Source organism: Vicugna pacos, chromosome 5 (genome assembly GCF_048564905.1).
Source record: "Vicugna pacos chromosome 5, VicPac4, whole genome shotgun sequence".
Lineage (NCBI taxonomy): Eukaryota > Metazoa > Chordata > Mammalia > Artiodactyla > Camelidae > Vicugna > Vicugna pacos.
In genome coordinates this window covers 69,778,738-69,792,915 of record NC_132991.1, presented here as the reverse complement: position 1 = coordinate 69,792,915, position 14,178 = coordinate 69,778,738, and the positions used below count along the sequence as shown (strand labels likewise).

Here is a 14,178-nt window from a genome sequence, read left to right as displayed (position 1 = left end):
GCTGCTACAAACAGCAACAGATGCAAGCCTAACTGAGAGCCAATCCAAGTTTAGGAGATAGGAAAGAGAGAGGTCAATAAGCAAGCTTTTAGTGATAGGACAAAAATGAAGATGCACTTTAAGTTAAGCTGCTGGTTAGGAGATGATTACCTGAACTTCTTCAAACTCACTCCAGTACACAGCAGAGGCACTCTTGGAGGCTGTATCTGGGAAGATAAGAAGCTACTTTCCTGTGTGTTCCTTTCATTTTCATTTTAAAGCATACATGAATCCAGTGGTGATTAAACTGTATGTTATACTACTGTGTTAATGGAAAGATAATGTGTGTATTTTGCATAAGTTAACATATAGAGCCAATAGCTGCATTTTTCCCCTTCTCTTGCACAGCTGAATAATAGGAAATTCTTTTTCTAAGTTTATTGATCTTGACTATTTAGGCTAAAAAGTGTTTTCACTGATCATTTTCAAGCTAGATTTACGAGCAGCATCATTTCATGTTACCAGTATGATTCAGTTCACTGATTAGAGTGATTAATAAAAGAACTGCAAATAACACTTAAATAAATCTCAATCAGCGTACGGTTAAAATTTGGCTTCCAGGAAAGAAAACATTCCAGAACAGGAAACAGAAAAGGTTTCAAATTAAATAATCTACTGATAATCTATGGTCATTGTATGGTCAAATAATCTATGGTCACTCAAATCAAGAATCAAAACATACTGTCCTCCACAGGAACAAATTTTTAAAAACATTAAAAAATATCGAGAAGGAGGTCATGGGGAAAGCCAAAGCAAACTATCAGAATGAAAAACAGCAGAAAGAAGGTTCTTCAGTCCCTTAAGAAGGATTAAAAAAAAAAAAAGAGGAAAAACTACAAAACTTACATATATGTATTTTAGTACACATATTTTATTATACTATGTTGAAATTGTTTTTCTTATAAACTTTCCTACCTCATTATTCAAATCTTGAATAACTTTATAGAGGGCTGGTACCAGTGTTTTTTTCCGGTGTAAAGTTGCTGCATAATTGGTGATTTGAGTGTCAGGTAATGCCTAAAATAAACATCAAAGGAAAACTAAAGTGAATTTAATATTCAGGAAGTCAGGAACTTTATTTCACATGAGTTCCTCTTTAAAAGATTTATAATGACAAACTAAGGAAAGTAAAAATATTTAAAATAAGAAATAACCATGAGAGATAATAAAGTAAATTAAGTTAGGATGTTTTATAATTCTTCAAACTACTCAACCATGAAAAATGACTAGAAATCACAGCATTACACCAAGATTTGCTGAAATGAGTCACCTTAAATTAATCTAGTCTAAAAAAACAGTGTAGGATATACTTCAATTCTTATAACTTATGTTCACAAAGCACTAATTTCCATAGTGTTCATAAATTACATAGCTTTCAATCAAATCAATGGGTGATTTTTAATCACAGGAAGTAAAAACATAAGGCACAAATCAGATTTCTGTGCCATTAAAGCTTGTTGGCTTCCTCTCTTTTATTGAATATATCTTAAAATTCTTACATCACTTTATTGATACTAACAACCAGTTTCATTTTTATATTATCTTCTTGCCATTATTCACATTAGTGCCTTTTTAAAGAGGTACAATTATAGAAACATGTTACTTCATATTTTGCCATTTCCATTTCATATCTTAAAACTTTTGTTTCAGTTTCTCTATGAACACATTTATACTGAATTACTGACATACAGAATCATATGACACATTCTTATCCTCAATCCAATTTACCTTGAATTCTGATAACCATTCTTCCACAACACCACGTTCAGATCCCAGCATCTTCTTCTACCTTCTATTCCTCTTTTCTCTATGAAAGAAAAAAAGAACTGAACTTGAGGACAGCATTACTTACAGAAACTATCAAAGGTAGATGTGTGCCTTTCACTGAAGGAGAAACTCATCTAGTTACATTTTACATAAGGAGGCTTACTTTCAGACTAGAGTTCAATTAAAACAAAACTTTATAAGAAATAAGTTCTATTTTTTATGATACAATTGAAATCTATTTTCCCCAACAATTATACTTCGAAGTGGTAAAAATCAGTTTACTAAATGAAATCAAAATGCACATTACCCAAGACAAATGTACAACCTATGCCTGGAGCTTTTACCATATGCAAAACTGCAATAAGCTGCACATAACAGAACAAACTATGTGACAGATTATAAATGATGAAGATAAAAAAACTAGAAATCAAGGGTCATATATTCAGCAAACTGATTTATAAACATATATATACTATTTGAAATAAGGCCTCTGAAGAAGGTAGATGTATGTGTTTTCTAAAATGGAAAAATGTCCAAGTAGAAAAAGCAAGTTGTACAACAGTATGTAAACTACAACTCCATCAAAAGTGATATAAAATAACTATTAAGAGTTTCCCTCTGAGGGAAATACTAAGGATAGTCTAATTACGTGGCTTTGAATTATAAAAAAAATTAGAATGTATCATTTTTAAAGTGAGACAGACAAAAAATGGTTTTTGGTTTTTAATTTAAGGCTCAAAAGGTAACTAAAAGAAAAAAAAAGAGCTTCTTGGGCAGTGAGGGAAATGTCTTCAAAGCAACTGAAATGAAAGCCTTTATTAAAATGACAGTATATCCTGAGTGCATCCTATTTCACAATAAATTTCTACCTAAAAAAAGGACATCAAATTTTCTAATTCCACCCCCGCATTCCCTAAATATCCACATATAATACATTATACCGAGTACTATGTAAGCAAGGACTACAAAAAGGAGTAAGAAATGCCCCTTATTTTCAAATAGCAAATGCTCTTAAGATAGAGTGGTGGGTTTATAGAGATAAACTGCAAGAGGAAAAAGAGACAGCAGGGAAATCTACAGATTAAGAGATGTTAAAAAAAATCTATAACCAAGTATGAATCTTATTTGGACTCTGATTCAAACAATTAAAAAGATCATGACACAATTGGAAAAGGTTAAACATGACTGGTGATTGGATGGAATTCAGTCAAGGAATTTTATAGGTTATTTTTATATCTGATACAGTATTACAGTTAGGTTTTTAAAAAATGTTTATCTCTTATAGATATACACTGAAATATTTCTTTAAATACTGCTTTAAAATAATTGGGGTGAGAGTAGCCAAAGGAAGAGAGCGCCACGGGTATAGATAAAATATGATTGGTCATGAGTTGATAACCCTTGACACTGAGTATTCAGTACACAAATTTCATTACACTATCCTCTCTACTGTTCCAGGTTTGAAATGTTCCATAATAAACTATAAAAAAAAGGAAAAAAGAGAAAAGAAAAATACTACACACAAATCATGATACATAAGATATAAAACAATGGTTCTTAACCTTTTCGAGGGGTGAGGGGAAGCAAAAACTCACAGACCCCCTTTGATATATGAACAAAACTATGGATCCTTACTTCAGAAAAAGATAAATATGATGCCTACACGAACAATCTTCAAATAATTTCAGGAAATTCACTGATCCTCTAAAGTCTATTAATAGACATGGATTCCCAAGTTAAAAACTCTTGACAAAATGAGACTCTTAAAAATAACTTCACAAAATAGAGCACAACTACACATCCAAAAAATAAAGCCCTTCAAAAACGTCATTTTGTAAGGTTCCTACATTTATTGCGATGATTATTCAAATCACTGTCAGAATCTTTTTCTTTTAAATACCAATTAGTTAAGTGGTATTAAATCCTCTCCAAAACCTAGTTATTCACCTAAAGATGGATTCCATCATATAACTATGACTACCACTACTGTGCATCTTACTCTATGCAAATTACACCTCATTAAATTTTTTTAATTACAAAAATAAAATAACAAGTGTGGTTCCATCATATAAGTTCCATTTATAAACAATGGTCTAAATATCCTAAAGTAGTTGCCCCTCGAAGCTTCTCAGAAAGAACTAAAGGAGGCAACTGACCAAAAGGAAAAGGAGGGATTCAGTTAGAAATTCATCAATCCATTCCATAATTATCTCTTAAGCACCAACTGTACACATGTCATTATGCTAGGAGTTGGAAATAATAATGGTAAACAAACCTAGATGTAGACTCACTTTAACAGAGCATTTCTCCAGCAGAGAAGACAACACATTTTTGCAAAGAGATAAGGAGTAAAAAGGAAAGGTACACAAAAGTGTAAAACAAAGGAATATAATGTTGATGAATGAATCAAAAGGTTTCTCTGAGATATCAAAGTTGAGATATCAAAGATCAATAGGAGTTAAGGGGAGTAGGAAAAGAACATTCTAGAAAAAGGGAACAGCCTATATAAAGGTTCTGTGGCAAGACAATAACACAGGAGGTTGTAGAATCTGAAACAAGATCCAAGTGGCTAGGAACACAGACAGCTACAGGCAAGAGTTGAGGGTAGAGAGAGAGGTATGGGCTGATGGTATAAACAAGACCTACTAGTCCTCATTAAGTATGGAAAGTGATTGAGGATAAGAGTCAACTTTTGAAAAGCTCACCTGGCTCTGGTGTAGAGAAAGCCCTTTCAGAGATGGCTATAAATTTCCCAATAGTAATAAGACTAAAAAAATTCCAAGCTTGCTATAGCATTTGCTCTGAGAGTTCCTACTAAGTTTCTGGAAATTAAAAAACAAACAAACAAACAAAAACCTGAATAGCTGTTGATAATAAAAATAGTTTTTATTTACAAAGTACCTGAAAAATAAATAAAGTATATTCCATTTTTATTAAGCTTCAAATAAAGTATAAAAAGTTAAAGCAAAGCCTACATTAGTTTCTCAGGAAGTAACTTTTTAGGGATAAATTCTAACATCTTGATCTCCCTTTAATATTCCCCTTTCCTCGTAAGTCTCTTATGAAAGTGTACACAAAAGAGGCTGTTTTATTAATATCACCTATAACATCTCTTTCTACCACCTCATCATCACTAATGAATTCGGTGGACCTCAAGATTAAGAGGAAAAATACACTGAATTTTACATTCACTTTGAGAAATACTCCAGAAGAGGTAAATACTTTCAATAAATAAATTACCATGTAAGGAAGAAAAGTACAAATTCATTGTAGCGGTAACAGAAAGGACTTATTTCCAAAATAAACAAAATAGGAGCTTTAAAAAAAAAGCTCCTATATCTCCATTGCTAGATATTCAATTATTTGTTTTTTATTTATTGGAAACTTAAAAAGCTATTTCTGCTCTGTACCTCAACTATTATCTCTAATTTTACAAATATCCTTAGCTATAAATATGAATTAATAGTTGATATTCAATTATTAAGTAATTTAAAAGTACTTATTATAAATAGCACATACCTGTTAAAAAGAAAGGAGCTTAGCCCAACTATCCTACCCTACCCACAAAGATAGTCAACCATTTGGTATGTATTTTTCTTCACATACGTATTTATGTATACTCATATATGTATATATATACGTGTGTGTGTATATAGTTTAAATACAGTCATTGGTTCATCATACATTGTGTTCTATAAGGTGTTTTTTCATTCATCAAAAATATATGAAAGACCTAGAGTTCTAGTTTATTATTTTTAATAGTTGTAATTAATTGCAAGCATAATCCCATAACTTAAATTTGTTTAATGATTTTCTAATAAACAGATTCGTTTTTAACTTCCCTATGTAACAAAAAATGCTGCAATAAACATCCTTATACATATTTATGCATTGTGTTATCTAAATATCTATCTCATGTTTATGCTGTGTTGTTATCTTCTGTAGCATAAATTCTGAAACTTGGATTTGAAACTTTAAGGTCACAGGATACAAACATTAATAGCATATCCACATACATAATTCTCAAAACCATAATCCATCATATATTTTTAAAGATCATGATTATTACATGTAACAAAGTAATTTCCTACTCTACTTATAAAGCTAATATCTTAGCATAGAAATATAAGTAAATCTAAATATTAAAACTTTAACTTTCTTACATTTATTAATAAGATCTGACTTTGAAAACTAGGACAATAAAAATCGATATCAAAACATTCAAGTGAGTACCTATTTGCCAAAACATTAAAAATTTAATACACAGAATCCTGTAATGTATTTGCATGGGACATGGCAAAAAAGATATCATAGTATATTTTACTGTATTTTAAAAACCACTCTGTTTAGTAAAGGGTTGTCTCTTCTAAAGTTAAAAACCACATTTATAGTTTACTATTTAAACAACCTGGAAGTTATTTTAGAGTGTGATATGAAACTAAGATTTAACAGTGTTTTTCTCCCAACAGTTCTCAGTTGTGCTAATACATCGTTCACGTGTACATTTTTTTTCTAACTTGAAATACTACTTTAACATATTCTAAAAGTCTTACAGATATTTGGAACTATTTCTGAGCCATTTTTCTCATTAACTTTGTACCAGGCTACAATATTTTACTTACTACGGTTTTATAATGTACTTTATAACAGTACAAGTCCCATATTAATTCTTTTTCCTAAAAATGTATTTATTATTGCCTGCTTTATTCTTCCAATTGAATATTACTTATACTGATAAGTTTCTTTCCCATACTCTATCCTCATCAGAATTAAATTTACAAATTAATTCCAAGTGACATCTTCACAATATTCAGTCAAGTGTGGTATTGCTCTTCACTAAAAATCTTCTTTTATATGTCTGTATAAATTTTGTGTTTTCTTCCTAGAGATCAATATATTTCAAACTAAGTTGATTCCTAATTATAATCCCTGTGGAGGATTGGTTCCAGACCCATCGCGGATACCAAAATCCAAGGACGCCCAAGTCTCAGAGGTGGCCCTCCCTATCAGCAGATTCAACCAACTATGCCTTGTGGAGCACTGCATGCATTCACTGAAAAAAAAAAATCCAAGTATAAGTGGACCTGCACAGTCCAAACTGGTGTTGTTCAAGGGTGAACAGTTTATATTTACCTGCTGCAATTGTGATTCTTTTTCATTTTTCAAACTAGCTATTACATAAAATAAACATTAAACATTTAAACATTTTAAATGTTTTAATTAAAATTTAAACATTTTAGATAAATATTTAAATATTGAAAATGGCTTGAACTAAAATTTCTCCTAAAAACAAAGAAATCTTAAACTAATAACTTATCTTTTTGCTAACTACAAGGGATTAGATTTTTTTTAAATGTTTACTACTTTACAAAAAAGGACAAGAAAAAAATAAATACAATTAATTAATTTTTTCAAATTCTCTACAAAGAATATTAACAGCTTTTAAAATAAAAGGAAAACAAAACATTATTTTTTAAAAGAAAATTTTTTTTTTTTAGTTTTCAAGTAAGTGACTTTTATTTTCCTGATGTTTCAGTCAATTTCTACAAAACTTCAAACTTCCTCAAAAGAATTCAGATTTGGTAAACAAATCTATTTAAGTTCATAGCTGGAAAAACACTTCAATATATGCATGAGGGTTACTTTTCTGCTGAAAGAATCATAGTAAAGTCAGACAATACCATAATCAATAAAAAGCAATGAGAGTGTAATAAATTACAAAATGCCACTAAACCCATTTCTATAACCAATTCAATCAGCAGCTTTTCCTGGATGTGTCTCAATATTGCCAACACAACCTGTCAAAACTTCTCTTAAGGGTTGGTTTGAGATTATATTCAATGAAAATCAAAAATAAAAAAAAATAAAATCTATAGTTGAAAAGTGTAACCTGGCCCCTTTTTTATAGCTCATACTTCTGCCCTACCAGTGTTCTATGCTCTGGCCATATTCTCTTTTCAGTTTCTTTTTCTCTATAGCTTCATGCACAACTTCACCCCAGGGATTCTGTATGGGCAGTTCCAGCCTAGAATACTGTCCTACAACTGCTATTTAAATAATGGCTCTTTCCAATCCTGTCAGTGTCAGCAGGCCTTTCTTGACCACTTTATCTAAATAGGAAACCTTTCTCCCTTCTTCAGTATTTTCCACTCCAACAAATATGGTTCATTTCCTTCCGAGAGCTTTGGATTTTATACCTTGTTTATTAGACCTTATTCCTTACTGTCTAGCTTCCCCATCAAATTATAAATTCTGCAAGAACAGGGTCTTTTTCTGTTTTGCTCTCACCTGAGTGCTCACTAAGCACTCAAGCTAATAAGTATCTTACAGCATCTGGACATATGACAGGTACTTAATGTATACCAACAAATCAATGAATCATATAGCTTATATGACCTTGGGCAAATCATTTAGAACCTTTGGTTCAGGTTTCTACAATGATAAGTTACTTTCTAAATCTAAAATCCTCTAAATATATTTTAGTACCTTCATGTGGAAAACAGGATAGTACTGGTTACAGAGAAACTTTTAAAATACATGTCCTTAACTAGACTTGGCATCTTTTAGTATGCGAAGGTAGCTATGGACACAGTTATAAATACACTGCAAGTTTTCTTTTTATTTATACAGACAATGCAGAATTCTGAAAATCATTTCTTCTACTAGATAGTACACCCATCTTATCACCTGGGTTATAAAAACTATATTTGAAAGCAAGTCAAGCTGATATTCCAGCAAGCAAATCAATTCAGGCCCATAATGCCTCACTTCCAGAGTATAAAAACAAAGTAACGAGGATATCACAGAGAATGATTATTTATTGGTGACCATGGTAATGGCAACTTTATTAGCAAGTCCTCAATAAAACACAATGAACAAAATAATAAAGTACTGGAACATGACCTGAAGGCAGTCAATACCTATTTACAGGAAGCAAACTCACAGTACTTGTGTAAGTACAACAAGCTCTTCACTACCTTCAAGGGTAGAAATTGTGTCTTAGCTGATAGTCAGCATACATCTTTTTTAAGACTGTTAATTTATAGAGAATCAGGATACAACAGGTAGTACTGCCTAATGGTTAGAGTACAGGCTCTGGCTCTAAACTGCCTGAGTCTGAATTCCAGCTAAATGACCAATAAACTATGTATCTTTGGAAAAGTTACTTAACTAATCTGTGGCCTCAGACTCCTCATTTGTGAAATGGGGATAATATAAGTACCTATGTCAAATTTAAATAAAAAGATTAAATAAGTTTAACACATCAGTGGGCAAAATTGATTACAATAACTGCTCTCAAGGGTTTCTAATGAACAAAAATTATTGGATAAACAAAGATACACAAATTATTAGGGCAACATATGATAGTAAAAAATGGTTTTGCTACTGCAAATTTTTAAACTAGGTTAACAACTACAAAGACATTTCAAGGTATAAGTCTTAAATAAAGCACTCAAGTGCTGTTACTGTAAATACCAAATTCCCTAAGGAAAAACCTGGAGCTGTGCTATCCAGTTAATTTTAATTAACTAAAATAAAATAACATGTAAAGATTCAATTCCTTAGTTCCACTAGCCACATTTCAAGTGCTTACTAGCTATATGTGGCTAGTGTCTTCCATATTGGATAGCAAAGATTAGAACCCAAACATCACCAAAGAAATTCTAATGAACAGCGCTAATCTAGATATAGCTAGATAATACCATTATGCTGAGTAAATTCAATAATTCAAAATATAAAGTTTAGGTAACAAAAAGGTTAAAAGACACAACTATTAAAAAGGAAACACTTTCAAAAGTAAAATTCAAAAACAATAATTAAAATGTGATTATTTCAAGTCTCCTTGTAAAACTGCTTTAATAAATAGAAGTTACCACCAGAAATTACCAAAAATTATAACATGTCTAACTATATGGGGAGTTCATTCTTTATTCTTTAAAAAGTTAAATTTTGTAATTTTACCTCTGTTCTAAGATCAGTGTTCTAATGGAGGAGGTGGCACAGGAATGCGGCAGAGTTCAAGTGTGGGATTCATTTGTTGAGACTTAAATATTTTCCAACTGTATAAAAAACGAAAATGAAAAACTGTGAAATATTGAGAGATAACAGTCTAAAGAAAGTAATATAAAGAACAAAGAACAATTTTGAAAAGACATTTATAATATAGTTTATCTAATTTCTAAAAATTATAATTGTTTTTAAAATTTATATAATAACTAGTATGTATTTGTGCACCATTATCAAACCTAAGTTTTAAAATATCAGATTTGGAGAAAAGAAATTTGAGTTTCAGTTTCAAATTTGCCATTAATTGTGTGTAATACTTTGAGTAAGTTATTTAAATTTTCTTGAGCCTTACCTGAATAATCTATAAAAATAAATCCTTTCCAGCCCCAAATTCTATGAATACAACTTTTGAAACACATTCTAGTGATATCACACACATACATACATTCGAGAATCATTAAAATTTTAATATGCAGTGTAAAACCAAGCTTAAATAATAAGTATCAACGGCTATATTATAATTTTGGATGAGTTTCAAGAACTGAAAATCTTATCATTTTGATAAAGAACACTGAAAATGCTATTACTAAAATTTTTGGCACAAAAATGTATTGAAAGTTTCTGATCAGAGAAAACCATTTTCAAAGCTGAAAGTATACTTTTCTCATAAAGAAATAACTATGATCATATAGTTGCTGATCGCACTATGCTCTGCCTCTTTGATTCAAAACTGTATCACAACTTTAAAATCATTTAAAACACCAAAAGAAAATAAACATTTTAAAATATGTTCATTAACAAAATGTTTTTTTTAATACAAGAATACGGCAATAAAATTCTCTTAGGTTAAACTACATTATCATTGTAAAGTCTCCAATGTTTTTTAAAATGAAGATGTGTCAGGACCTCCTACTCCAACCCATGGCAGCTGACTTCTGGGTTATCACATGAGATTTTAATTTAATGTGAAGTTCTATAGTGGGAGGGGAAACTTGAAAGATGCACAAGAAACTGGTAACACTTCGGGAAACAGGACTTCACGTCAAGGAGACTCTTTTTGTACCTTAGGAATTTTGAACCACCTAGACAACTGCCAGATTTTGAAAGAGTGCAGGCAGGCTATGCTGGGAACCTCTGTAGAGATCTCTGACAGTCTTTCAGGGATAAGAATACAGATTCTATGAGGCTCTCAATTTGAGAAAACAAAACAAAAACAGACAACAGGAAAACCTACCAGGACAAATGTTAGGAAAACCAAGCTATTCAGAGTATACTCTTTAACCATAACAAAAGTAACCTAGAGGTCATTAACAACAATAGTTATTAAATAAAAACCTAGAAAAACACCAACTACTGGAAATTTAAAAGTATACTTCTAAATAATCTATGGGTCAAGGAAGATATCAAAACCAAAGTTAGTATAAATGTTGAACTCAATGAAAAGAAAGATACAACATATTAAAACTTGTGGGATGTAGCTACAGCCTTAATTGCATGTGTAGGAAGTTCTCACTTTCCATGTACAAAGCAAAGACACAGTTTCTATATGTATATAGGAGTTTCAGTTAACCTCGTACTTTGCAAAGCTAAGATTGCCTATATTAGCAGAGAGGCAGAAAAAGATCAATGGTTTTACCTATTGATAGATATCTATCTCAAGAAGCCAAAGAGAACAGAAAATGAATGAAACAGAAAACAAGCACACAATATAGAAAAAATTCAACAAAGTCTAAAGTTGGTTCTTTTAAAAGATTAATAAGATTGACAAACCCCTAGTAACCCTAGAGAAAACACAAATTACTACAAAATTTTTAGACATCAAAAATATAAGACGATATGATAAACTTTATGCCAAAAAATGTGATGCTTGGCATGAAATGAACACATTTCTTGAAAAATACAAATTATCAACAATGAAAGAAATAGAATACCCAAACAGCCTCATAGCTGTTAAGGAAATCCAATCTATTATTAAAAATCTTCCCATAAAGAAAATCTCAAATGCAAACGGTTTCACCAGTGGATTCTTTCAAACAATTAAGAAGGAAACAATACCAAGCTTGTACAAAGTCTTCCAGAGAACAAAAAAATAACAGACTTCCTAATTCTTTTCAAGAACCAATGTAACTTGATGTCAAAAACTAACGCACATATTACAAGAAAAAAATCACAGACTAATCTTTCTTATGAACACAGATGCAAAAATATCAACGTTCTAGCAAATGAAATCTAGCACTATATGTAAGTATAACATATTAAAATAGAATTTATTTTAGGTATATAACAGATGCCTAACTAGGAGAAAAATATATGATTATCCAAATGGGTAATGACCCATTCATGATAAAACCTATTAGAAAACTCTTAAAGGATATCCACTGAGAGTATAGAGCAAGTGTCACAGTCAATGATAAAATACTGAAAACTTACTCTCTGAGGTTGAAATCAAGGAAGAGATGACTATTATCACTACTATCCAACACTGTACTGGAGGGCCTAGCTAGTACAGTAAGTGAAGAAAAAGATACAAGAATATAAACCAGAAAAAAATTAATAATCAAAGAAAAAAGTCAATATGTAGATGATATGATTATTAGCAGACAATATGAACATGCACCAAGAAAATTCAACAGATTCTACAGACTAATTATTAGAATTAATAGGTGAATTTATGTAGGTTTCTAGATATAAGGTTAATAAATAAAAATCAATTCTATTTCTCTAAACCAGTGTTTTTTTTAAAACACAACTTCAAATAGCACTAAAAGAAATCTAACAAAAGAGGTACAAGACCACTACACTGAAAACTAGAAAACATTTTTGAGAGAATTTAAAAGTCTAAATAAATTGAAGGATATATCATGTTCATAGGCTGGAGACTCATAGTAAAAATGACAAGTCTCTCTCAATTGACTTCTAGTTTCAAAGCAATCTTAATCAAAATCTCACTCCTTTCCTTTTGAAGAAAAATTGACAAGCTGATTCTGAAATCCCTATGAAAATGCAAGGAGCCAAGAATAGCCAATGCAATATTGAAAACAACAAAAATTGGCAGACTATACTCCAAAACATTAAGATCTGTTAAAAGCTATAGTAATTAAATGATACAAATATAGTAACTAAAACTTACCAGTGGAAACATTGATCTTAGAAACAGTCACACACAAATAGGATTTACCTGATTTATGACAAAGGCAAATTGCACTGCAGTGGGGAAAAGACAGTCTTTTAAATAAAAGATGCTGGGTCAATTGGATACCCCTATGGAAAATAATGTATCAAGATCTCTAACCTTACACAATTCACAGAAGTAAATTCCAAACAGAATGCAGATGTAAATGTGAAAGTAAAAACAAACCAAAAAAACCATAGCAAAACATATTTGTATCCCTAAAGAGGCAAATATTTTTTAAGCAAAAACAAAAAGCACTAACCATAACAACAACAACAAAAAAGATAAGTTGGACTGTAGTAAATCTGTCTTCAAAAGACTAAGAGAATGAAAAGACAAGCCAAAAACTAGAAGAAGGTGTCAGCAATACATATGTCCCATACCTAGGGAGAGATCTGTGACTGCTTGAAGGTTGGGGCAGGAAAGCTATCACGTCCTAGCACAAAAAGCCAGCATAAGACAGAGGCTGGACCAGGACCACAGACACCATCCTTACCTTCAATCATGAGCCTTGTACTGGGTAAAGAGAAAGAGTGTGGATTTTTGAATGACGGCCATTCTGACTGGTGTGAAGTGATACCTCATTGTAGTTTTGATTTGCATTTCTCTGATAATTAGTGATATTGAGCATTTTTTCATGTGCCTTTTGATCATTTGTATGTCTTCCTTGGAGAATTGCTTGTTTAGGTCTTCTGCCCATTTTTGGATTGGGTTGTTTATTTTTTTCTTATTGAGTCGTATGAGCTGCTTATATATTCTGGAGATCAAGCCTTTGTCGGTTTCATTTGCAAAAATTTTCTCCCATTCCGTAGGTTGTCTTCTTGTTTTACTTCTGGTTTCCTTTACTGTGCAGAAGCTTGTAAGTTTCATTAGGTCCCATTTGTTTATTCTTGCTTTTACTTCTTCTAGGAGAAAATTTTTGAAATGTATGTCAGATAATGTTTTGCCTGTTTTCCTCTAGGAGGTTTATTATATCTTGTCTTATGTTTAAGTCTTTGATCCATTTTGAGTTGATTTTTGTATATGGTGTAAGGGAGTGTTCTAGCTTCATTGTTTTATATGCTGCTGTCCAGTTTTCCCAACACCATTTGCTGAAGAGACTGTCTTTATTCCATTGTATATTCTTGCCTCCTTTGTCGAAGATTAGTTGACCAAAAGTCAAAACTACGATGAGGTATCACTTCATACCAGTC

The 14,178-nt window shown here is 31.3% G+C and overlaps 1 protein-coding gene across 5 annotated transcripts in view; it reads right to left on the bottom strand.

Moving 5' to 3' along the window:
- HYCC2 (hyccin PI4KA lipid kinase complex subunit 2) overlaps window positions 1-14,178 on the bottom strand; it is a 63,473-nt gene that overhangs the window by 32,619 nt on the left and 16,676 nt on the right. For 4 of the 5 annotated variants that reach the window (XM_015240009.3, XM_015240008.3, XM_015240011.3 and 1 more), the window contains exons 3-5: window positions 9,769-9,866; window positions 1,768-1,846; window positions 955-1,056 (exon numbers count right to left, since the gene is read on the bottom strand). In XM_015240009.3, the coding sequence (XP_015095495.1) occupies window positions 955-1,056; window positions 1,768-1,818 (153 nt within the window). In that variant the 5' untranslated portion in view covers window positions 1,819-1,846; window positions 9,769-9,866. Of the gene's footprint in view, window positions 1-150; window positions 207-954; window positions 1,057-1,767; window positions 1,847-9,768; window positions 9,867-14,178 lie in introns of those variants that run through there. The other variant, XM_031678103.2, reaches the window with a different exon arrangement.